General features: G+C 39.4%; 1 protein-coding gene across 1 annotated transcript in view; it reads right to left on the bottom strand.

Moving 5' to 3' along the window:
• Positions 1–300: 300 nt before the first annotated feature.
• Slx4ip (SLX4 interacting protein) overlaps positions 301–24,423 on the bottom strand; it is a 143,013-nt gene continuing 118,890 nt past the window's right edge. The window contains 8 exon segments of the mRNA XM_070006743.1: positions 301–613; positions 616–961; positions 964–1,047; positions 1,050–1,080; positions 2,815–2,912; positions 20,511–20,599; positions 23,489–23,566; positions 23,708–23,770. Of these exon segments, the coding sequence (XP_069862844.1) occupies positions 447–613; positions 616–961; positions 964–1,047; positions 1,050–1,080; positions 2,815–2,912; positions 20,511–20,599; positions 23,489–23,566; positions 23,708–23,770 (956 nt within the window). The 3' untranslated portion in view covers positions 301–446.

The following is a 24,423-nucleotide window of genomic DNA, read 5'->3' on the forward strand; positions in this document are numbered from 1 at the left end:
TACATAGACAGTCAGCCTATTTTTCTCATGCTGAGAAGCAAGACTACTTCCTGTGTCCTTAGGACTGAAGTGCAACACCATAAGCACTGCATTTACCTGTTTCATCATCATGATGTCTTCACAGTGTTGTGTATGTATGGGGGGAGGGGTATGACTCATTTCTTCCTGCTATTCTTGCACAAATGGTCTCCTTGATAAGGATGATGGCACTTTACCATTAAAAGAATTTCTTAAGATAGCCATACAGTATGACAAGAAATGTTGTTAGTCTCCTGAAAATGACAGTATCAAAGTAAAATGTAGCACAAATATAAACTTTTTATTTGACAGGGTCATTGTAATTATTTCCTAAGTATCAGCAACTATACATATAGCTCTCTTATCACAGATTTGGACACTGTATCTTCAACTACAACTTTGCCACTTCTTTCATTTCTCTGTTGGGCTCAGCTGGTTTGCTGTGCCTGCCCTGGGTTATTTTTTGCAAGATGTCTGGAGGAGAAAATTTTTCCAAAACACACAGCTCTTCTTTGGCCATGGTTTTTTGCCAAATTCTGCTTCAGAAGTAACCCCGGATCTGACAACGCTGAAGCTGGTAAAACACTGACAGCTATGTTTTTTCCACTCTCATTTCTCTTGGGACTAATTGATCACTTCCAAGAAAAACTCTGCTGTGGTGGTCGGAGTCTTCCACAGAGCCACAGTTCCTGAGTTTCTGTTATGTTTTGGCAGTTCGTGGACTTTGCTTTGGACCTGGTGGTGCTGACTCACAGCTACAGACGGGGCTCCCACTTAGAGGTTCTGTCTCCAACTGCTCCCCGGGATGAGGGTTTTGCTGGCTGTTGGTGTCTTCTGGTTAGGCTGGATTAGCATTTTCCAGTTTTGTGCAGTTGTTCTCTGCTGTCTTTATGTAATCCTTTGTTTGTCCCACAGTCTCTGACAGTGGGCGGGGCGAGGGCTGCCATCAGCCCTCCTCCTTGGTGCCTCTGCAGTCACGGAGTCCCTAGATGTCACCACCGTGTCTCTTCTGCTCTGTGATTTGCTCACACAGTGCTGCCTTTTGTTTTAGTTCTTTTCACACTAAAACAAACAATAACAAGAAAAAAATTGCATGCTGTGAGAGGCTGTGATGGCATGGTTTCCTCCAAATTCCCTCACACATTTCTTATGCTTGAAGAACTCGCCATGTCCTACCTGCTTGCTCCTTGCCTCCCCCAAGCAAATATATGAAAATACAGCCTGGATTAGATAACATAGATTGGATTAGGCAACCACTTTCATATTTTCTATTCTATTAGGATGCATTTTATTTTTTTGAACACTGGGGTCATCAATGGAATTATAATGGAGGCCACATTTTAAGTGAAACAAATAAGGTGAATTTATTTCATATGTTAATAGGCAGTACTGCCTAAGGTCGATTTTAAAACATGCAGATATGCTCAATGCATTTCTATTTGTGAATAAAGAATAATCTGGAATTTCACTAATGCTATTTCAAGATATTACTCAGATATAATCACCATTCAGCTGGTGTCAATGCTTCTTCATCTACAATATGGAAGTAGCTCTAGCTATTCAAACAGAAGTTTATGTATCTTGTTTTGCCTGCCTCCCTCCCTCCCTCCCTCCCTGCTTCCCTTCCTCCCTCCCTCTTCTCTTCCCTTCTTCCCTCCCTCCTTTTAAATTGAAGCTCTTTTGCTACAGTACACATAACTGAAAAGATAAATGTCAACTGAAAAGATAACTGTCACTCTAATTGTAAAGTAAACTTTGAGGAACAGAAACTGCACAGGGAAAATTCAGAGACCAAAGACCTTAACTTTTGAAAGAAGTTGATGGCAAGAACTTTATGAATGGCAAGAACTTTATGAATGGCAAGAAACTTCTTTAGCCACCAAATTCAAACTGTCAAAGCTGTGACATTTATTTTGGTTAAGCTTTACTGCAGAGACAAATATATGCAATATATAGTTTCATGTTCTTCCCACTGCATCAGGGACACAAAGATTATCATTACTATATTAAAGTCAGAATGGGCATATCAGAAAAGGAATGTATTTTTTTTATCTGTCTGTATTCACCTGGAAGTTGTATAAAAGACACCATCAACAAGTGCTTTTCATCTTCAAAGACTTATAACTAATTATTCCTTGCAACATACCTATGAAGCAAGGCCTCTACTCCTACTTCGAGAAAGCAAGAGCAATAGGATAGTGGGAAGGGCAAATATGAGACTGAGGGTAAGGATCATTGCCAGAGGAGGTTTGTTAGTCAGGTTCCTGTACTCTTTTTTTTTTTAAACATTTTTAAATTGTTATTATCTTTAAGTTGTACAAAGAATTTCCTATTCTACAAAGCATTATATGAATACAAGGGTGACAACACTGTCACCTATCACTCCTAACCATCCTCCTCTCACTTTTTTTTAAAATTGAGATTAGGTGATTATATAAATTTCACATATTTCACAGTATTGTGGAATAGTGAGTGATACTTAGTTAAACTCACAAACACATTTTAACCTTCACAGGCACATTGTCATTATCCTGGTCTATAAAGTTTGTGAATTCTATGAGCTTTGACAATACAATCATTTCTTCCACATCAGGTGATGTTTATACTTTTTTCCTTTTGCTTAGTGTAGGCTGTTCCCTCTTTCCCTCTCATTCCTCCCTTCCCATTGCTGTCTTCGGGTTGCTTAGTTCTTTTTCTTCTGTGTCCCATGTACTCTTATTTAATTCTATACTTCAGGTGACCCATCCATACATGCAGGCAGTCAAAAATTAAAAAGAGAAAACATGCTAGACTTACATTTCTTTCAGAGTATTTCTCTTGCGTTTGCTCTGGGAGGAAGGAGACTTTGCACACTCAGCAAAATAATCAGATACTCCATGGAGAGCTCTTTCTGTCTGGAATGATAACAAAGATTCAATCAGAAATGAGAGCTGAACATGAAAGAAAACAGTTACAGTCTAAAAGTTCAGATGGATAGCTTTATTTTTGTGAAAACATAATGAAACTGCTTAGTGTTACAGGATATTTTGACTTTTTCATTTAGGACTTTCTGGTAGATTTACAACTTCTTTTCCACCAGCAATCTACACATTCTATGCAAACATACAAGGCTATCACATAAAAGATTCCAAACCATCTGGGAATTCAAGGCCACTGACTGATATCTCTGTGGACCAAATGATCCGCAAGTATAGAGTTACTGAGCTAGACATAGCATATTTATAGGAAGACTTGGTGGCACAGTGGTTAACACCTGGCTTATAAAAATTCCCAACATTTTCTCTATTAAGAATATATTCTTTAATCCTCAAGACTACATCAGGTTAAACCTTCTGGTATTAATATCTTGAAAATTGGAGTTTGTCAATTGATAAACTAAAAACTTGAGAGTTTATTTTTTTCTTATACTAGCTAGCACCAGGATTTTATATAATTCATTGATCATCTACTTTTTTATATACCCATGATAATTTCTTAAGAATGTAATTGTAAAATATAAAAGACTCCAACCTCCTCCAGTAATGATCCATGCTAAGCATTTTTAATCTTTTCCTTTTGCTTACTAAGTAATCCGAGCAAGGTGTTAACTTCTTTTGTTTTCTGAATACTTACATTAAGTATTCTTCCACCTCAAACTCCAGTAAAATGCCACCGCAAGGGACAGTTTTGTAAGTCACCAGTAGGTCCTTATTTTACTTTGGCTTATGTAAGGAAAAACAGTGACAGCCCCTGAGAACCTGGTAGATGGCAGCCATCATTATGCCTGGCTATCATCTCCCATATGATGTCATAGATTGTACCCAATCACTGCCCACACCACAGAGTCATGAGTAACCTTTAGCTTTCTTACAGTGCTATCACTTTAGACCCAGGCCAGTATCATAGAAAGTCAAAATCAGTTAGTCAATTTTAATAGTAAACTCAAATACTTTACTGGATTATACTGGACTTTGATGTGTTATTATTTTTTTGTGTGTTATTATTCTAGATTTGTTATTATTATTCTAGATGTGGCCTGAAAAAAAACCCAATATTTTAAAAGTTCAGTCAGACAGAAAGAAAGGAGGGGAAAGGGAATGACTGGGAGAGATTGGGAGCAATGGAGATTTATGTGTGAAACACTTCTAAACATGCCCTGTAAGTACAGTAGATTTTCCCTTTACAACCACACCCAGTAAGTGCTGTATTTTCGGGGCTGAACAATTAACATAAGGAGCATGAGTCAGGCTTTGAACAACTCTGTGGGAACCAGAAAGCCTTTTGCTATTAGGAATGATGTAAATTCCCCAAGGCTGGAAGAAGTCCACAATGGAAGGCAGACAGGGTCATAAATAACAACAATGGATTCTGTGAACACTACATAAAGTATGATGCCCCGATACTGACACTCTTCAAATCTCAGATTGGATTCAATCCTTGTCTTACTTCTTTTTAAAATTCCGTTTAAAAAGCACATGTATTTCTTCTGGGAACTTCAAAAACCGAGCAGTCCACTCTCATCTCACAATTCTCTGACAACAATGGGGGAAATGTCTTTGGAAGAAAAGGGACATCAGAAGAGGTGACAAGAATGACAGGAGGAAATGTCCAGTTCAAAAAGTGCAAAACCTGTGACTTAGTTTTGAAGAAGAAAAAGAAGAAGAAAGAAAAGGAAAAATGGAGGAAGAGAAAGACAAGGCGGGGTACTTACAAATTAAAACCACATTTGGCAATTTGTTGCAGGAGGCATATTTACATTTGTATGAAGACTGGGTGGGCAGGAAAAAAAAAAGATTAGCCTCCTTCTTCAGCCCTTGAACTGTCAGGTCTCATTAGAAGTCTCTTGTTCTTACGTTTCTAGGATCAGTTCACTCCCCTCTGTCACTAAATCACAGCCTCAGGTCCCCTGCTCTCCTAGCATTCCTGAGGAAGCACTCTCATCTGGGAATAGGATTTCTCATAGGGATTCATCGCTTTTTACATCTGCCACAAAAATGTTATCTCTGGATTATCCAGAGGCAAAACTCTAAAGTGCAAATATATGCATGCTGGGAAAACTGCAAGCATATCCACGCTTATCCGGATGACACCACTACTTTTTAGGATTCTATATGCACAGAGTCCTTCATCTTCTACAAGGAACACAGAAGAATCCAACCAATCCAGAGAAGCTACCAGTTTTCCACTCAAAGTTCAGAGTAGATATAATATGGGGGCGGGGAGGGGCTGAGGTATTTAACAACAAGTAGATTATCAATGTACAGAGAAGGTTGTGCAGACAGCAAGGTGAGCTTTATACAGAGACTTGATTGCAGAACAAGCTCCCTGAGTACATGGCAAAGAACACTGAGGCTTTGAGGAAGATACTCAGTGGAAAGTTGAAGGGATCAGGAAGTAAACTAAGGCAAGAAGATAGGGAAAGACAGAGAATATCCAGCAATGAAAGGGTCAAATCCTGTATGGCTTTTATTATTTCTTATTTTATTGTATTTTTAAAAAGTTTATTGTCATCTGGATGCCTGTGGCTCATGCCTGTAATCCTAGCTACTCAGGAAGCTGAGATCTGAGGATCTCGGTTCAAAGCCACCCAAGGCAGTTAAGTCCATGAGACGTTTATCTCCAATAAACCACCAGAAAACTGGAAGTGGCAGTATGGCTCAAGTAGTAGAGTGCTAGCCTTGAGATGAAAAGCTGAGGGACAGAGCCCAAACCCAGAGTTCAAGCCCCACAACTGATGAAAAAAAAAAAACATTTTTTTTTATTGTCAAGGTGATGTACAGAGGGGTTACAGTTACATAAGTAAGGTAGTGAGAACATTTCTTTTTTGGTCAGTTGTGGGGCTTGAAACCTGGGCCTGGGTGCTGTCCCTCAGCATTTCAGCTTAAGGCAAATACTCTTCTACTTGAGCCTTAGTGCCACTTCCAGTTTTCTGGTGGTTTATTGGAGATAAGACTCTCAGACTCTCACAACCCTGCCTGGGTTGGCTTTGAACAATCCTCAGATCTCAGCCTCCTGAGTAGCCAGGATGACAGGCATGAGTACACTTCTTGTTGAACATGTTACCTCCTCCCTCTCTGTCTCCCACTTTTCCTCCCTGCCCCCTCGTATGGCTTTTATTTATTTATTTTTTGTAGGTCGTGGTGCTTGAACTCTGGGCCTGGGCGCTGTCCCTCAGCTCTTCAGCTCAAGGCGAGTGCTCTACCACTTGAGCTACAGCGCCACTTCCTCGTATGGCTTTTATAAGGGTGACATGTTTTACTACTAGTTAGGAAGATGACATGTATATGGAAGACTGAGGAGAGTGACTTGACAATGTAAAATGTTCACCTTGGAAGTTACAGAGAGACAGGGATGGAGGTAGGGAGACTAGTAATGAGATACTGCAATGGTCCACTCAGAGATAATGATCCTACAAGAGATGAGTGGTAGAGAGAAGTGGAATATAATCTGAAGAGAGACTCAACAGAATGTGATAAAGGAATAGATATGGGGGTAGAGGAAGAGAACATTGAAAGATGACTCCAAGGTCTATATTTTAAATAGCCACAAAGGAAAATGCCCTCTGCCACTACTAAATACTGGGGGGAAGGGAGTAGGCTTGGGAAAGTAAGATCAAGAATCAGTCTTACGTTTACTGCGGCTTGACTTGTGTTCCTTACAATATTCAAATGTTGCCAGTGGTCTATGAAGAGGTAGAGCCTTTAAGATGCGATTAAGTCATGAGAGCTCTGTCTTCATGGATAGGACCAGGTGTGCTTATAAAGGACCTTGAAGAGCCAGGTACAGGGGCTCCAGCCTGAAATCCTAGGTACTGGGAGGTAAGGACTGGGGGTTCATGGTTTGGGCACAGTTTGGGCCAACATCTTGCCAGGAAATACTTGAGACTTTGCCCAGCTTTCCCTTCTGCTCTCTACCACATGCGGATACAACATTCCTTTTTTATTCTGGAGGTGCGGTTATAAAGCACCCCTCCTTTTTTGTCCCCCGCTTCCTAGCACGGGAGATTGAGCACAGGGCCTCCAAGCACTCCACTGCATGAGCAATGAGCCAATTCTTTTTTGCTTTTGTTACTTTTCAGGTAAGATCTTGCATTTTGGACCAGGGCCTCTTATATTTTGGACCTCAGGCCAAGCATGGTATTGTTGTAGAATCATAAATGGACTAAGACAAACATGCAACTTTTAGAGTCCTCTCAGAAGTCTAAGTGGAACCAGAACAGGTATAGGTTCTCGAAAAAACAGCTTGGTTTCCCAGCTTGGATCCCAGCTATGGGAGAAGCACCAAGGCTGGGCTCGGTGGTGGTATCTGTCATCTTTAGCAACATTGGGAAGCACAAGTAGGAGGATCACAGCCCAGGCTAGACTGAGCATAAAGCAAGACCCTGCCTCAAAAATAACGAGTGCCAGGGCTAGGATGTAGATCAGTGGCAAAGCGCTTACCTAGCAAGTGCAATGTCTTGGGTTCAATCCCAAGTCCCCTAAAACAAACAAAACAATGCAAAAAGGGCTGGAGGTTGCCTGCTTAGCAAGTGCAAAACCCTGCATTCAATCCTGATTATTGTGAATATTAAATTTCAGTATGTATTACCTAACCAAAATATATAAAACATTTTAACACATAATGTAAAAATAATGAGTTATTTTATACACTAAGTTTGTGAAAGCTTTTATCTTACACTTAAAGTACATCATTTTAGAACTACCATATTTCAATAACAAGCAAATGTAGCCAGTGGCTACAGAATTGGGCAAACATAGGCACACACCAGTGTCATGCTCAATACACCCTCAATTGAAGCAGGTATTATTCCTGTTACCACCGCTCAGTGTTATAAGCCAGGACCTGATTAAACATGGCCACATGTAAGAGATGACAATGCCAGTAACTATCTGATAAACATGGCTTCCATTAGGAAAGACTTATTGCCCATTCTTCATCACCTGTCTGGAGGCCCTGGGGCATGATTATTAGTTGAGGTTGGAATGAAGGGAGGGGTGTGAAGAACTTTGGGGCCATGATATCAGCAACCACACCAGTTATCACTTCAACAGCTCTGTGGGTACACCAACCAATCCCACATCACTGTGACCATATGACCATCTGCCAGTTGTGAGGTCTTCCTAGTATGCCTTGCTGTCATGGATGAAAATCTATGTCTGCAGTTACTTTGCCAAAGTTTGTTTTTAGACTTGTGAAGTATCATATGAAGGTATTATAGAGGGGAAAGATTCTTTGGTGATGTAAGATTATTTTTCAAGACAGTGCTTAATGTAGTAATGTAGAACTCTCGGTCTTCACATTTTGAGAGATGGATATGTTTTCTCTTGATTATGTACAAGTATTTATTCTGATTTTGTTTTATACAACATCAAATTAAGATATTAACCCAAACATATTTTAAAAGCAGACAATTTATTAAACATCAGAAAATACATAAATAAGTCTTAGGTAACATTAAAAATGGTACTATTTATCAATTCATCCATGTTTACTTTGGCTGAGAATGATCCACCCTGAGTTGACTGAATCACCGTGGAGTAGAGTGAAAGGCTAAGTCCAAGGGGTTGCACTCAGTACTGGTTTATTCCAGGGCCAGTTTCTCAACCCTCTGATGGTTTGTTTTTCCTATGTTTCATTGTTTGGAATATTTAAATGCAACAAGATATATGAAGCACACTTTGCAAGCTGGAAAGTGTCTCACAAATTTTCTTGATGTTACTGAAAAATAAAACCTGATGTCTTTACAAACCATATGGAGTTTGTAAAAAAGAAAGGCTATTTTGCATTCCTGAAAACATACATAATCCTCAAAGTTCTTTCCCAACACCTCATCTGGGTCTCAATGTGTATTGGGTAGGGAAGAGATTATACTATTTTGAGAGTGAAGAAAGACACATACAAAGAGTAAGAAATATCTAAGGACACACTTTGCTGGAGCAAAATGGGATGGGGGAGGCCTGCAGTGTGCAATACTGTCTCTTCTCTGCCTAGCGGCCACACACATTTGCTCTCATGGTCAGGGATAGAAGTATTCTAAAAGGATAGGATTCTGAGTAAGAAGTCCTTGGCATTAAGGATGCCCTGGTCACACTTTGAGACATTTAGAACACTGGCCAATCTTCTCTAAGCACCAGTTTCCCTATATATATATATATATATATATATATATATATATATATGGTAGAGTGCTATGGAGCTGAAGAGCTGAGGGACAGCACCCAGGCCCAGAGTTCAGGCCCCATGACTGGCAAAAAACAAAAAAAAACAAAAAAAAAAAAAAAATATATATATATATATATATATATATATAAATGACAATAATAATATATAAACTGGGTATTGGTGGCTAATGCCTATAATCCTCACTACCAAAGAGGCTGAAATTTGAAGATCTTGGTTCAAAGTTAGTCTGGGTAGGAAAGAAAGTTTGTGAGACTCTTTATCTCCAATTAACTACCAAAAAAGCTCAGAGTGGAGCTGTGACTCACGTGGTAGAGTGTCCCTTGAGCACAAAAGCTTAGGGGCAGTGCTCAGGCCCGGAGTCCAAGCCTCAGGACTGGCACACATGCAAGCACACAGACAGACAGACACACAATATAATATCTATAGTGGACACTCATTAATTCCCTAGAAACAATATTCAGATTTTATACTGAAAGATTATGACCTCTGTATCCATCTAATGTGTCCCCATTTCAGGAAATGTCTCCATAGCTGATTCCAGAAATAGGACCATGACTCAGTCTAAGACAATTGATATGCTGAATTTATTAGTTCAAAGAGGTGTGTATGCTTGCTCTCTTTTCCTGTTGGATAAGACCTATAGCTACCCAAACTAACCACCATATAGCCTGAGATGAAAGCTAACACAGTAGAACACAAAGCCAAGCATCGTTACCCTTAATGATTTCTTTGTGCCTCTGATCCAGCTCTACCTTACAGCCTGATTTCTCAGGGAGAGAAGCCAAAAAAATCTTTCTTTCTTTCTTTTTTTTTTTTTTCCTAAGCCATTCTGAGTTGGCCTTCCTGTCCCTTCAAAATGAAAAGGTTCAAGACTGATACAATCTCTTCTCAGGTTTGTTGCACTGAATAAGTTATTGTACGGGACAGCTCTCTGCACTCAGCAAACAAAGCCTTTTGTAAACAAGAAAAGCAGAGTACAAGTACAATATCAGCTTATTTAGGGGGTCCAAAGTAATATTAAAGTATAAAATTGGAACTGCCTTCAATTCCTTATGATTTAAAGTGATTTTTGAACAACAGATGTTGCAATGCCTAGGGGCTTTCAGGAGCATCAGCAGTCAGAAATGTGACATGCTACAGAAGGTGGAGTTAGGGATTGAGAAGCAACCAAACAGAATAAATTTGAGATGAGCACAATCTCAGCCCACAATGTCATTAGGCTATGCAGAGGCACGTGTCTTAAAAAGAAGGAACAAAGCTAGGCATCAGTGGCTCATGCCTGTAATCCTAGCAAATAGGAAGCAGAGATTTGAGGATCATGGTTTGAAGCCAGACAAGGCAGGAAAGTCCTTGAGACTCTTATCTCTACTTAACCACTAGAAAAAGCCAGAAATAGAACTTATGGCTCAAGTGGTAGCCTTCATGAGATGCCCATGAGGCAGGGTGACTTTCCCTATTTCTCAGGGGATGATACTCACTCTTTGAGGCTGTGTCCCCTGCCCAGTTCCCACAGTGACATGTAAGTCTTTTACTGTACATGTCTCTGCCTATCCAGAGTCCTTCCTTCCCCAAAGTGCTTCATTTATTTACTTTCACATGAAAGAATGGGTCTCAAGTGAAGGAAAGCCAGGCCTGCTGAAGAGGCCGCTACTTAGAGTAAGTTGGATATCTTAGTTCTTTTTTTTTTTTTTTGGGTTGGTCTTGGGGCTTGAATTCTGGGCCTGGGTGCTGTCCCTTAGTTCTTCAGCTCAAGGTTAGCACTTTACAACTTGAGCCACAGTGCCACTTCTGGTTTTCTGGTGGTTAATTGGAGATAAGAGTCTCATGGACTTTGCTGCCTGGGCTTGCTTTGAACTGCGATCCTAAGATTTCAGCCTCCTGAGTAGTTAGGATTATAGGTGTGAGCCATTTGCACCACGCTTCTTAGTTATTTCTTTAAAATGATTTCTTCTTCTTCTTTTTTTGTATAGAATGATGTTCAGAGTTTACTTGTTAGTTACTATTAAAACTAACATTAGGGCTGGGAAGGTGGCTCAGTGGTATAGTGCTTGCCTTGCATGCATGGGGCCCTGGGTTAGAGTCCTTAGCACCATATAAGCAGGAAAAGCTGGAAGTGGCACTGTGGCTCAAGTGGTAGAGTGCTATGGAGCTGAAGAGCTGAGGGACAGCGCCCAGGCCCAGAATTCAGGCCCCATGACTGGCAAAAAACAAAACAAAACAAACCCAAAACAAAAACAGCAACAAAAAACCCAACATTATTTTTTTAAAGCTTTAATTTCTGTAGGTAATTGTATAAAGGAGTTGCCATTTCACAGAGCAGTTTATGAATACAATGCCTCTTGATCAATGTCACTCCTTTCAACATTCTCACCCACCTCTCCTACCCAACCCACTGCCTCACTTTTCTTGAAAGTCTCATTTTCTTTTGAATTGATGACAAGAAAACTGTTGTACAGGTCTAGGGAAGTACTACCAAGTAGTCTCAAAGATGAAACTGCTAAAAATGAAAGCAGTGAAACAAATCAAGGAAGTTATTTTGTAGGAAGTATACACATCATAGGGATTTTCCAGTTTACATTCACCTACACTCAGGAGCTAAAAATAAATCCTAACCAATGTCGGGTCTGCCTACTGTATCTCTGGTGCTGACAAATGTGATAAAAACATGGACATTTTGAAGAATCTAAAAGTTTGAAACATCATTGAACAGTGGGAGGAGAAGGGTCATTGGAATTGAATAAAAAGGTGTTTAATTTTGACCAGAAAACCTAAAAATACCCATTTTTTTCTTAATTTCTAGAAATACATAAATCATAGGTTAACAACCCCCTTGTTTAAAAGTAGAGGGGAAATAGCTATAAGAAACAGAGAAACCTGGCCTGCTTTTAGGGATTGTTCTGTCTGTTAAAAAATGAACCTGCCTAGACAGCAGCAGCCTATGGTTGAAAACTGTCAGCCCTCACAGCCAGATAACCGACTAGTTCTTCATGTGCAATCTTCATCTTTCCTCAACATCTCACATTGTGAGTGGGTAGCTCTGGAGAAGACAGGAAAGAGGCAGGCATGATGTAGTCCAGGCATATCCCTGGCCAGGAAAGAGTCCACAGGAGCCCTGGACACTGGTGGGAAAGAGGCACAAGGCCAGAAAGAACATATTACACATGATTGTCTCATTTCAAATTCTGCTCAGTGCTGGCTCTCTGCCCAGGGATGTGGAATGAATAGCTCTTGCTATTTTCCTTGAACATAGACAGTTAGAGCCCCCTTTTGCAAATCTCACATCTCATGATAGTAACAGCTTTTATGGACTTGTCTGGGAACCTCATCTTCATCATGACATCGTTTCCTTGGGAAAATCAGTAAAGAATTCTAAGTCATCTGCTTACTAATGAATTTTCCAAACACAATCCATTCACACATTGAACTCTATCTGTGGTATCACTGTGGGTGTTCTGAGGAGCATGCGCTTTCAGGAATTTGGGCCAGAGAAGTCTGCTGCTGTCTTGCAACTCCTGTTACCTCAGAGAAATGACCAAGTTTTTCCTTCAGTCTTATCTCCACCCATAATTCCACTGGAAGCTACTGAAAATGAAAGGTGTTTAACTGGGTGATCGCTACACTTCTTCTTCCTCCTTTAGATACTGGTTAGGAGAGTCCCTATCACTGTCTAGCTAGCCACATGGGGGTCTATCACTTTACTTTTTGGTAGCTCAGTTTTATAACTTCAAAATGATGCGAAGATGGTAGATGGAAACAAACAAAACTGAGGGTACCAAGTTTCTGGGGCAAATAATACACATAGATGGACATTATAGAGTGTTGTTCTCAGTTCAAACAGGAAAGAGACATAGCACAGTCTGCTAAACTGGCCATTGAAAGGCATTTAAATTGACAGTTTTTCTGGGAAGAAAAAAATATGATAATTCATAGTCACCAGAGTTTTAGATTCTATAAGCTATTTGATATTATTTAATCTGATGAATAGGAAAACTTGGAAAGGCTTGCCTGGCCCTTTTACCTCTACTTAACAAGACAGGGGACCAATGTCTAAAAGCCAAATGATATGTCTGAGGTTCTCTAGTGAATGAGGAAAAAGGCAATGGCTAAAGCCTGCTCTTTACTTCTTCATTCTGATACCATTTCCTCTTGTTCTACGCCTAACCATGTTATTTCTAAGAAAATCCATGACATAACTGGTCACCAAGAAGCGATTACAAGTCTCTGCACACAAAAAGATACATTGTAAGAAAAAAATCCCACATAGGATTAGAGAGCTCAGATATATCCTACTCTAAGTCATCCTAGCTAATCTATTTATCTTATCCTCCTCGAATTCAGCAAAAGCAAGAACCCTTTGGGGATAGCTCACTTACAATAGTGTTGGTGAAATATTTGGGAGAATTTTACTATTAAGAGAAGAAGCCAGACACCAGTAGCTCATGCCACTGGTAATGATAGGCTACTCAGGCAAACCTGGGCAAAATAGTCCATGGATTCCATTTCCAAAATAACCAGCACAAGGCCAGGCAGGAGATGTGGCTCAAGTGGTAGAACACCAGCCAAGCCAAACAAGTTAAAACCTTGTGCTAGCAGAAAGAAAGAAAGAAAGAAAGAAAGAAAGAAAGAAAGAAAGAAAGAAAGAAAGAAAGGAAGGAAGGAAGGAAGGAAGGAAGGAAGGAAGGAAGGAAGGAAGGAAGGAAGGAAGGAAGAAAGAAAGAAAGGAAGAAAGAAAGGAAGGAAAAGAAAAGAACCTCAAACCCCAGGCTATTGAAAATGCATGCAAAGGATAATAAATCTTTAAAAATTGATCTCATCTGAGATCTATGCCTGTGTGTCATAGTCTAGAAGAATTAAGTAATAAAGAATACCTTTATCCTCCCACCAGTATGCTCACTAAGATCACCTACCTGCCAGTCTATACAAGGGCAGACGGGGATGTGCTGCTTAAGTCTCTCTCTCTGTCCAAGAAAAGCTACCAATACACAGGCACTGCTGCTCTAATCTATTCCTGGACTACCTAGGCAAAGGAGAGAGAAGTCAGTATGGGCAGGTGACGGGCATGATGAGAATTCTAACATGAACAATATTCTGACTTAAGACAAGTTTTTGCTTTTGTTGTCTTTTTACATGTTGTCTTGTGTCAGGACCTCAAAGCAATTCTTCTGCTTAGAGGCTGCTACAGAAAGGACCTGGTCCGGGTAAGACTGAGGTCTGTTGGCAAAAACCTGATGACTGTTTTACTGGTCAGCCACAGTTCAGATAAAGATAACCTCAATGTCTTGATGGCATTGGTGGAGTCTTCCTGCTAAGAGGAAAAGGAGAGTTTGGTCCCTAGAGAAGTCATACGATCACTATGCCCTCACCCTGAGGCCCATTGGTACAGAGCTTGACAGCCTCTTAAATCTGAAGATTTTAATTAGCATGATACTGGCTAACATACAGGAAAAACAACAAAAAATTACATATCTCAGACTATAACATAAAGAAAACGCCCAAAGAAAATATAAGTAAATATCTGTCTAATTTTGAAAAATACTAACATCATCCAAAGCTTTTTGTTATGGAAAACATAAATTTGATGACACAGACTTCTACTATACAAGTATGATTTACAATTAAAAGGTATTTATTATATAGAAGCTTGTTAAATACAAAATCCTCAACAGAAAAATGGACACAAGCTCATAATCCATAAAAGGGTTTTAGTAAAAATAAACACACTTGGACCTCAATAATTAAGTATGAAGCATATAGAGATACAGATTAAATCAGTAACAGAGGTTATCTTTGGAAAGGGGGTGGTGGATAGCTTTTGTGTACAACTGGACTGACTTTTTTGGTACAATGAACATGTAATTTTGAAAACTGGTTATTAAGTAAGAACTAAATTCAGAACACTGGAAAATGTAAAATATTAAAAATAGCTTTTCTTCAAAACTTAAGAACTTTTCTTTAAGTTGCATGGATCTCTTCTATCTCGATCACCAGTAGCAGTATTCTGGAACTTTGTCACAAAAGAGAATTTTCAAAGTTATGGGAAATTATCTAGAAAACTAAAAAAAAATTTTTTTAGCAAAACAAGAAAATGGATTCTTTTCTTTCTTTTTTTGTATATATATTTTTTGTTGGTTGTAGGGCTTGAACTCTGGGCCTGGGTCCCTTAGCTCTTCAGCTCAAGGCTAGCACTCTACCACTTGAGCCACAGCACTACTTCTGATTTTCTGGTGGTTAATTGAAGATAAGAGATTCATGGACTTTCCTGCCTGGGCTGACTTTGAACCACGATCCTCAGATCTCAACCTCCTGAGTAGCTAGGATTATAGGCATGAGCCACAAGCACTCGGCCTAGATGGACTGATTTATATTTGCATATAATTTCCTTTATGAAAGTTGAAGAATTCTGTCATCAGAGTACAGAAGCTACTACACAAATTGTTAGCTTATTTCTGTTCAAAACATAAGGCTTATTTTATTAAAGTTTGATTCATTGTCCCTAGAATGATATAATTGTACCCCCAAGAGTTTTTAACACAACTTTTAAATGTCTCAGTAAAGCTTTCTTTTATGTGAAACCATTTTATAGTCCTTCTTTAGCTACATTTCACTTGCTGCTTCTGACAGAAATTGTGTAAGAAAGGATTCTGAGACAATGTGATACCTCCTACCTTGATTGGGAAGAGGGCTAAAGCCCACAGAGGTTGGATTGTGCACAGCTGAAGAATACAACAGACAAGCTAAAAATAAGTCAGCTTATTTTAATTACAACCTTATATTCACATAAACTAGAAGAAGTTGTTCTTTTTAAATGAAAACAGTAGTCTGACTTAAAAGAAGAGCTTGATTTAGTACTTAAATGTTGTCTCTTGTGAAGATCTCTAGGCAAACCTGCTTAGACAGTGCTACAGTAAGGCCTTGACCCTGTGTGGCTAGGGTCTGGCTGCAGAAACCTCATAGCTATTTAACTTCAGCTACAGCTCAGATAAAGCACAAGGTAGGGAATTTGAGCAACATAATATATATGTCCAATTTTTAGCAGCACCAATACTACATGCCTACCTGTCCCCTCCCCTCCACTCCCCACCTCTCTTTTTTGGGGGGGAGAGGGAGGATGGTGGTGGTACTGGGGTTTGAACCTAGAGCCTCTTGCTGGATTGACAGGGTCTTTGCCACTTAAGGTGGCAAGCCCTTCTTTGCTTTACTTATTTTTTGAATTGGGTCTTACCCCGTATCCCCAAACTGGCCTTAGATCACGATCCTCCTCTATCTATCTCCTCCTTCATAGCTGGGACTACAGTAACATACTATCATCCCTGGCTTATTTGCTGACATGGGAGTCTTGATATCTATTTTCTTTTTGTCTGAGCTGGCCTCAACCTTAGTCCTCCAATCTCTGCCTTCAGAGTAGCTGTTACAAGCATGAGCCACTGGATCACGCACTATCAATCATTCTGTATTTGTCAAAGGATCACAGTCTTGGACAGCCTAAGTTCCAAAGTAAGAAAGGGAAGTCTAGAATTTTAGACTTTGCTTCTGAATAGAAGAAAAGATCTGACAGAACTTCTAAAGATGCAGATGCTGAATGGAAACACTTAGAGGACACATGGCGATATCTGAATTATGTATTATGTCATCAAGAAATCCTTACATAGCCTTTATCTGCCAGACTCTAAGCTCCTTGAAGGTAAAAGTACTTTCTCATTTGTACTGTCTCCTGAGTGCCCAGGAGAGCTATTAGCAAAGAGCCAGCACTCAACAAATTATGTAACATCTGACAGTCAGAAGTGATGGGAGATGTGGTCTGTAGATGCCAGGAGGAGTGTCTAAAACCCAGACACACTGAAATAGTAGCTATGTACAGATGCTGAGACATCCCAGATATATACAGCTCTATGGTTATTGACATAACTTCAATAAATAAACAGAAATGAGTAATTTTAAACTTCCTGGAAACTCCAGCCAGAGCTTTTCTTTTGAAAAAGAAAACAGTCTCTATAAAGAGATGCATTTGTTAAAAAATATGTATATAAATATATTAAATATGTATTGTTGGAATAGAATATAACTAAATAGGGTAAAAATTACTTTATGGTCTTTGCATTTTTCAGGAAAATAGGGTGTCAATAGAGGGAGGGAGCAACTGAAGGTGAAACTCTCAAAAAGACAACCCCAGCTCCAGACTAGCGATAGGTCAAAAACCAAGGCAACATGAGGTTTGAGATTTCTTATGAGAAACTCTAGTAAGAAAAATACAGTGACTCATTTCATAATAATGCCTTTTCTTCCCAAAGTACACATCACAGTTCCCACATCCCTAGCACATGGGCACTCTGCAGAACTATTGCAACACGAAGGATCCCCTGTGCTGCCGGCCCTGAGTGGACAGAGAAAGCCAACGGGGATGAGAGATAAACAGACCTCCCCAGTGTGTTGGGGAAAGGAGTCAGTGGCTGAACTCACTCCATCTCTCAAAGAAAGAGGATTTCGCCTTTTCTCCTTTGTGCTGCACGATCTGGGACAGTGGTTCTTTTGTGCAACCACCTTTGAGCACTGGGGAGCTAAGTACAGCCTTGTCTGCAGGCTGAAAGGTTCCCTTGGCATAACAGTTTTGCATAGAAGCTTGCTCCCTGATTTCCTAAGAAATATCACTTAACATTGATAATCCAAAACTAAGGGTGAGGGGGAGAAGCTACAGGAAAAGGAAATCTGTGTCCCTCTGGGCTATAGCACTCATAAGGCACCAAGGCTGATGGTCAGGCTCAGGGACTAGCTCATTCCCCCATTACTTCTATAGGCATATAAGAGTTACATCAACAATTACAGGAAAACAACTGAAGTTTATTGCCAATATAGCTACTCAAAGAGCCAAGTTCGCTGGCCTTGCCCAGTTGGATATTCTTTGAGAATCATGTCCAGCAGAAAATGGGATGGATCCTGCCCTTTGGAAAGTAGCAATATAAAAGGATAAAAGAATTCCAGGCTCGAAGGAAGTGCAAAGGATCTTAGGTGAACCTGATATCACAGGCTTTGAGCCTCTGGGGCAGAAGGCAGTGCTGGGAGGGAAGGACTGCTTATTGATCCTTAGATAGCTGAGACAGTGGGACTCTGTAGAGGTTGAACTCTGAGACACTTTGGTGGAAGGACCCTGTAGTTGGCTTGAGAGGGAATTTGCAGAAGGCTTTTCACTTGACTTGGGTATTTCACAGCTTCTAGTGACAAGCCTGAGGACGTGGAAGACTCCAGGCTTGGGAGGAAGGGAGGTGCTCAGGATTGCAGGTAAGACAAATGGATGGGTGCAGAGCATATCCAGGGGACTGTAGAGTACACATGTAAGTGTAAAAACCCCACTGTAAGCTACAACATTGTGTGTTAAGTTTGCAGTATTTATTTATGATGGCTCTGCGTAGGATGTCCACTGTTTCCTGACTTGTGGTTTGGGGAAAGTTTGTATAGGTCAGAGATGGGCAAAAGGGGTCACTGAAGACCAAGACTGAATACAAGCAAAAAGAACCACTTAAAAGGATGAAAGAGTTTCATGATGTAAATGGCATTTTTCTTATGCACTAACATGAGTAACTGATCGTGTTATCAGTAGAAATCAGAACATTGTAAAGATAAGGAAACTAAGCTCTCTCATATAAAAAAACTCACACTTCTTAGAATGAAAATTCTTAATAGATAAGAACTCCCCTAAATTAAAAGATTTATATAACAGCAGCTACAGAAAACTTACATCTGTATAAATACCAGGGCCCCTAAGGGGAATAACATTTCACTTGAATTGAGATGTTTTAATTCCCCCTTAATAATTTAAGATACTAAGTATTAATATTACATATCAGATATGAGATCTAATTTCCCTGTATCCCATCTGAAAGCAATAATACATTCTGGTCCAGTTAATTATTGTTTTCTTAAACCACAGATCAATTTCTTCTTTGGTCTGAAAACCAGTAAAGGAATATGATAATAAAATCATACGCCAATAGCATTACTGCTTTAGTATTTATTAATTTAAGATAATTCAACATCCTGGGAATGTTTCAAACAATTTTTTTACCAATATTTTTTTTTTTACCAAATTTGCATCCTTTATTTCCTTTAACCTACACACTTTTAATGGATGGAGAAGAGGAAATACAAGAGGTCACACTAGTTATTCCAAAGACATCCCCTGCTCAAAAGAAAGGAATCTAAATGTAAATCAGAATTCTTTACTCTTTCCATTTCCTGGGCCTTTCATTCTCTCTTAAAGCCCCTGAAACACTCTTTTTATGTATTTAAGATGTGATAAGCTAATCTAATATTCTCATAAATTATTCTAAAAGTACAATAATCATGCTATACTTTGTGACAAGGTTAATTTAATGTCTGATGGATTTAAATTTTCTTTTTTTTTTTCTTCTTTTTTTTGGGGGGGGTCCAGTCATGGGGCCTGAACTCTGGGCCTGGGCACTGTCCCTCAGCTCTTCAGCTCAAGGCTAGCGCTCTACCACTTGAGCCACAGCGCCACTTCTGGCTTTTTTCTTTTTGCTTATGTGGTGCTGAGGAATCGAACCCAGGGCCTCATGCATGCAAGGCAAGCACTCTACCACTGAGCCATCTTCACACACACACACACACACACACACACACACACACACACACACACACACACACACACACACACACACACACACACACACACACACACACACACACACACACACACACACACACACACACACACACACACACACACACACACACACACGACTGTAATTGTAAAAAACCCCGCTGTAAGCTACAACACTGCGTGTTAAGTTTTCAATATTTATTTGTCTAATTAGAGAACTCCATTGAAACAGAAACAGGCCCTGATGTTAGCATGAGAAAAGAAAGAGGAGGAATGAACTCTATCAGCTCTGGAATAATACACTGGGGAGAAACACTGGTTCTCATGAAAACATTGGTGATTCACCATGGAATAAAATTCAGAAGCCACTGACCCCAATGAAAACCTCCAGTGAAAACATGCGGATTTTGCTTTATTTCATGTAAGTACTATCATAAAAATCAAGGCTTTTGTCATATATTTGTTGCTTTCTCAGTTAAAATTAATAGTTAAAAGATACTGTTCATCAGGCTAAATACTCAAGAGTTCTACAGGAAAAAGGAAATTTTACAAACCTTCAACACATAAATTAGTATCACCAAACACAATATGTCTGTCCCTTAATCATGTATTCAGTGCTCAACAGAGGAATGACCACTGAAAGTCTTAAAAAAGCTTTTTTTGCAGTAATTTAGTATTTAAGCAGATTTATTTGCTTAAAGAAGTTTTTCATACATACCAATTCTTCATTCTGATTTACCAAGATGTCATGACTGTGAGCAAGTTGACTAACGCAGACCACAAATCTATCAGGGAATACTTGGAGATCTATAAAAAATGAAGGACATCAAGTTACTGAAGGCATCAAAACCTCCCACAAAAACTATGAGCACTGAAATGTTTGCTCTCTTTCTGCATATCAATGCGTGTCTCTTTTCCCTTCTCTCTCCACGGTTTCCATCAAAAGGGCAGGGAAAACACAATACCCCAGGGAAAGGTGAAGAGGATACAAATTGGTCCACCTGAGCCCTGGACAATTACACCACATGGAGCCCCAGGCAAGGCCTTTGTAGTTTTCCCTGTGTCCATTTTCAGGTTTCTATTGGTTACACAAATTTAGGAAGTATCAATATTTTCTAGTGAGAGTAGAGACTTCTAGAAAAGACAAAGAATATGATATAAAAATTAAAAAATGTGACTCATCCATGTTTTTTCTAGTTATTATACTTCTTCCTGGCCAGCTGGTCTTCAGAGAAGTCCCCTACACTATACTAGGGCAATCTTCCAAGCTGAACAGGGTCTGAACATAGCAGCTTTTCTTAGGGATAGTTAAACATACAACTGTAAGGCTGACACAGCCATACCAAGTCCAAGTAACCTGCTACTGCCATTTCTCACAGAAAAGCCAGTGACTTCCAGTGGGGAAAGATGAGTGACTCATACACCAGAACTCCCTCATAGTCAGTGAAGGAAACTTAAATGATAATGCCCTCCAGATCTTTCCTTTGTTCAGTTGTTCACTTATCCATCTGTCCTTCCTTCCTTCCTTCCTTCCTTCCTTCCTTCCTTCCTTCCTTCCTTCCTTCCTTCCTTTCTTCCTTCTTTCCTTCCTTCCTTCCTTACATCAGCTAAGCCCTGGGGCAATGTCTGGAGTGATATAGAGCTGATGTTAATAGTATCTATCCTGGATGAGTAGGTAGGGTACTCCTCCTTTATTGGTATTTGCTATATTGATTTAAGTATTTTTATAATACACATATACCACATTTGTAACAGATGTAGTCTTTTTTTTTTAAGAAACAAAACTCCTTTTTAGATGTGAGCAATGTTTAAAAAAATGGAATTATAAATCTGCCAATTAAAGACTTTTACATAGACTGCACATTTGGTATAATCAGATACCAAGCCCAAAGGGGTCAATTATATAGAGACACAATTTAAACACAGTTAACACCTTATACCACTTGGCCGAGTCAATATTCCAGTGATGGTTTTCTTAGCCACTGGACTACTGCTTTTTGGTAGTCATTCTCCCTGTTCTAAGGAGTGACTGAGCATTATTCCTGTTCAAAAGTTTGTCATGGCTTCCTAAAGCCAACATAGGTAAATAGACATCAACAGCTCTCCATGACTAAGGCCTAATCTGATGTTCTGGCCTTACTTTCAACTAGTTCTTTTCTTGTATAAAGACATCAACTTCAAGTGGTGGTCACGTGGATATTACAGTTAGCTTAGGTCTTTGAAAAATCAGAATTATCAAAGTAGCTGATATTTATTCAATAGTTTTTGTTTTCTTTACCAGTATTGGTGATTGAATCCATGGCACTCTGCATGATGCATGCTGGTCAAGTGCTCTTCCCCTTGTGATATCCTAAAGCCCTTACTTAGTAGTTCTGAAATGATATTTTTGACAGCTGTAGCAAGTACTATGTTTCTGGCAATATGGAAAGGAAAACTAAGTTACATAATTTATTTTTTGTCCTTTCCCTTAAAAATTAAAATACAAAGATGATCTTTTCTAGATCAGAATTAGAATTCAAAGTGATCTGCTCCATCAAACAATTCTTCTGTTTATAATTCTTCCTATGAAAAATAAGAATGTCAGACTTTTAAACTTTATCTGTTTGTTTATTGATAGTACTTGGGCTTGAACTCACAGCCTTGCACTTTTCATTCCTTTTTATTTTTTGTTCATGGCTGGTGTTCTACCACTAGCACCATACTTCTAGTCCTAGTATTTTGCAGATTAACTGGAGATAAGAGTCTTCTTTGGCTGATCCTCAGATCTGTCTCCTGAGTGGCTTGGAATATAGGCATGAGAGTGAACATTATATATTATCAAAAGCTTTGTCTGTTCTTTGTAATCTCTGTTTAGCTGAAGTTTAAGTAAAGATTTGAGCAACAAGAGTCCCTACTAGAAACGGTAGCTAGATTGTATTGTAACGGATACTAGGTTAGCTGATTTATTTTACTAAGAAAGGTGAAGAGAAGGTCCTATTAGAGTAATATATTTGAGCAACATTTAGGATAAGAAAGTACACATCATCATGATGATTCTACAAGAGAAATTCTATCCAGTTTAAGAGTTGTTTTACATACATGCAATGCACACACACACACACACACACACACACACACACACACACACACACACACACACACACACACACACACACACACACACACACACACACACGAAAGAAAGTTAGGCTAAATTCTCTGTTCAATGCTCAAATCTACGTAGAGAATAGTTTTTACCTCTGACTTTATTGCTGTAGCCAGGAAATATCTGCTGTCACTTTCTTAGTAGGCATCTCAACTTCTGGGAAGTGAGATATGGGAACTAGCCTTGACACATCTAGGGAAAGCTCTGGGGGCTCTGTACTGGGGCAGTGATTTCTTGTGGACATGTTTGCTCTGTGTCCCAGGGCCTTGGTGTATATAGCTACTTGATGAAATGAGCCAGAGTTTAAGAGTATGCCAGGGTCTGGAAACTCAATGAAAGTGCTGAGATGCATCAGGAAGGCCTAAGTGTGGCTCAGCTTTCTGGTCTCAGGTAGTAAACACAATATTAGTTGGGGAATAAAATCACAAATGTTTTAAAATACTCAATAACATGGGGTCAATAAAGCAAGAATGAATTTTCATTTGCATCCCTCTTCTCCAGAGCAAGTTGTTGTGTGAAATAATTGATGATCCAAGAAAACAGCTTCTTACCAGTATTCTGTGAACTCCCAATGCAGCGAAGGTGGATTCCTCGCTTGAGGAAATAGGCTGTGATTTGAAAACCATAACCTGTAAAATTAAAGGTTTTTGATTTCACAAGTTTGTTTGTGACCAAAGCCCAGTACCTGCCTTGCATTATGCATTAAATAATTTAACAAATCAAAGAATAAAAGTATCAACAGAGAGCCCTACTTAAGTGAATATTACTACCTTTTATCTTCAAGGAAGCCTTACAACAGGCTCCTAGACCCCAAAGTGGCTCAGTCATTTCATCTGTAAAACAGAATAAATGAGGTAGACTAATATGAATAGAAACAAGAGCTTTTGAGGTGAATGCTTAACTTAGTCTAACTTGATGCATACATCTTGGCCTGCTCTAAATATTTGTTACTTGTTAGCTTATGAAAAGAATAGTTTGTGGCTACTGGTGGCTCACGCTACTTGGAAGGCTGAGAATGGGACTGCAATTTGAGGCCAATTTGGGCAGAAAAACTTGGAAGACCCGTTCTCAGCTCACAGCTGGTGCAAGTAACATATGTCTGTCATTGAAAGCTATATGGAAAGCTGATACCAGAAGATCATGGTAGAACGTATGATCAGGCAGAAAAGTCTGTGAGATTCTTTCCCCAAAATAATCAGCAAAGACTATGTTTGCAGGTACAGCGTAATTAATTGGTAAAGCACCAAGGTAAAGCAAGCCAAGTGCTTACTCCCAACTTCCACCCCTCCCAGTCCCTCAAAATAAAATAACCAGTGAAAAATAGGGCTGTAGGCAATGCTCAGTGGTTTTGTGCTAGCCTAGCAAACACAAGACCCTGAATTCAAACTCTAGTGTCCTCAAACAAAAACAAAAACAAAAGACCTATTCTCAAATCACTAGAATGATTTATGTGAAAAAGATAGAGCATTGAGTTCTAGCAATAACT

The sequence above is a fragment of the Dipodomys merriami genome, unplaced genomic scaffold (assembly GCF_024711535.1).
Source record: "Dipodomys merriami isolate MVZ:Mamm:240054 unplaced genomic scaffold, mDipMer1.0.p SCAF_7, whole genome shotgun sequence".
Classification (NCBI taxonomy): Eukaryota; Metazoa; Chordata; class Mammalia; order Rodentia; family Heteromyidae; genus Dipodomys; species Dipodomys merriami.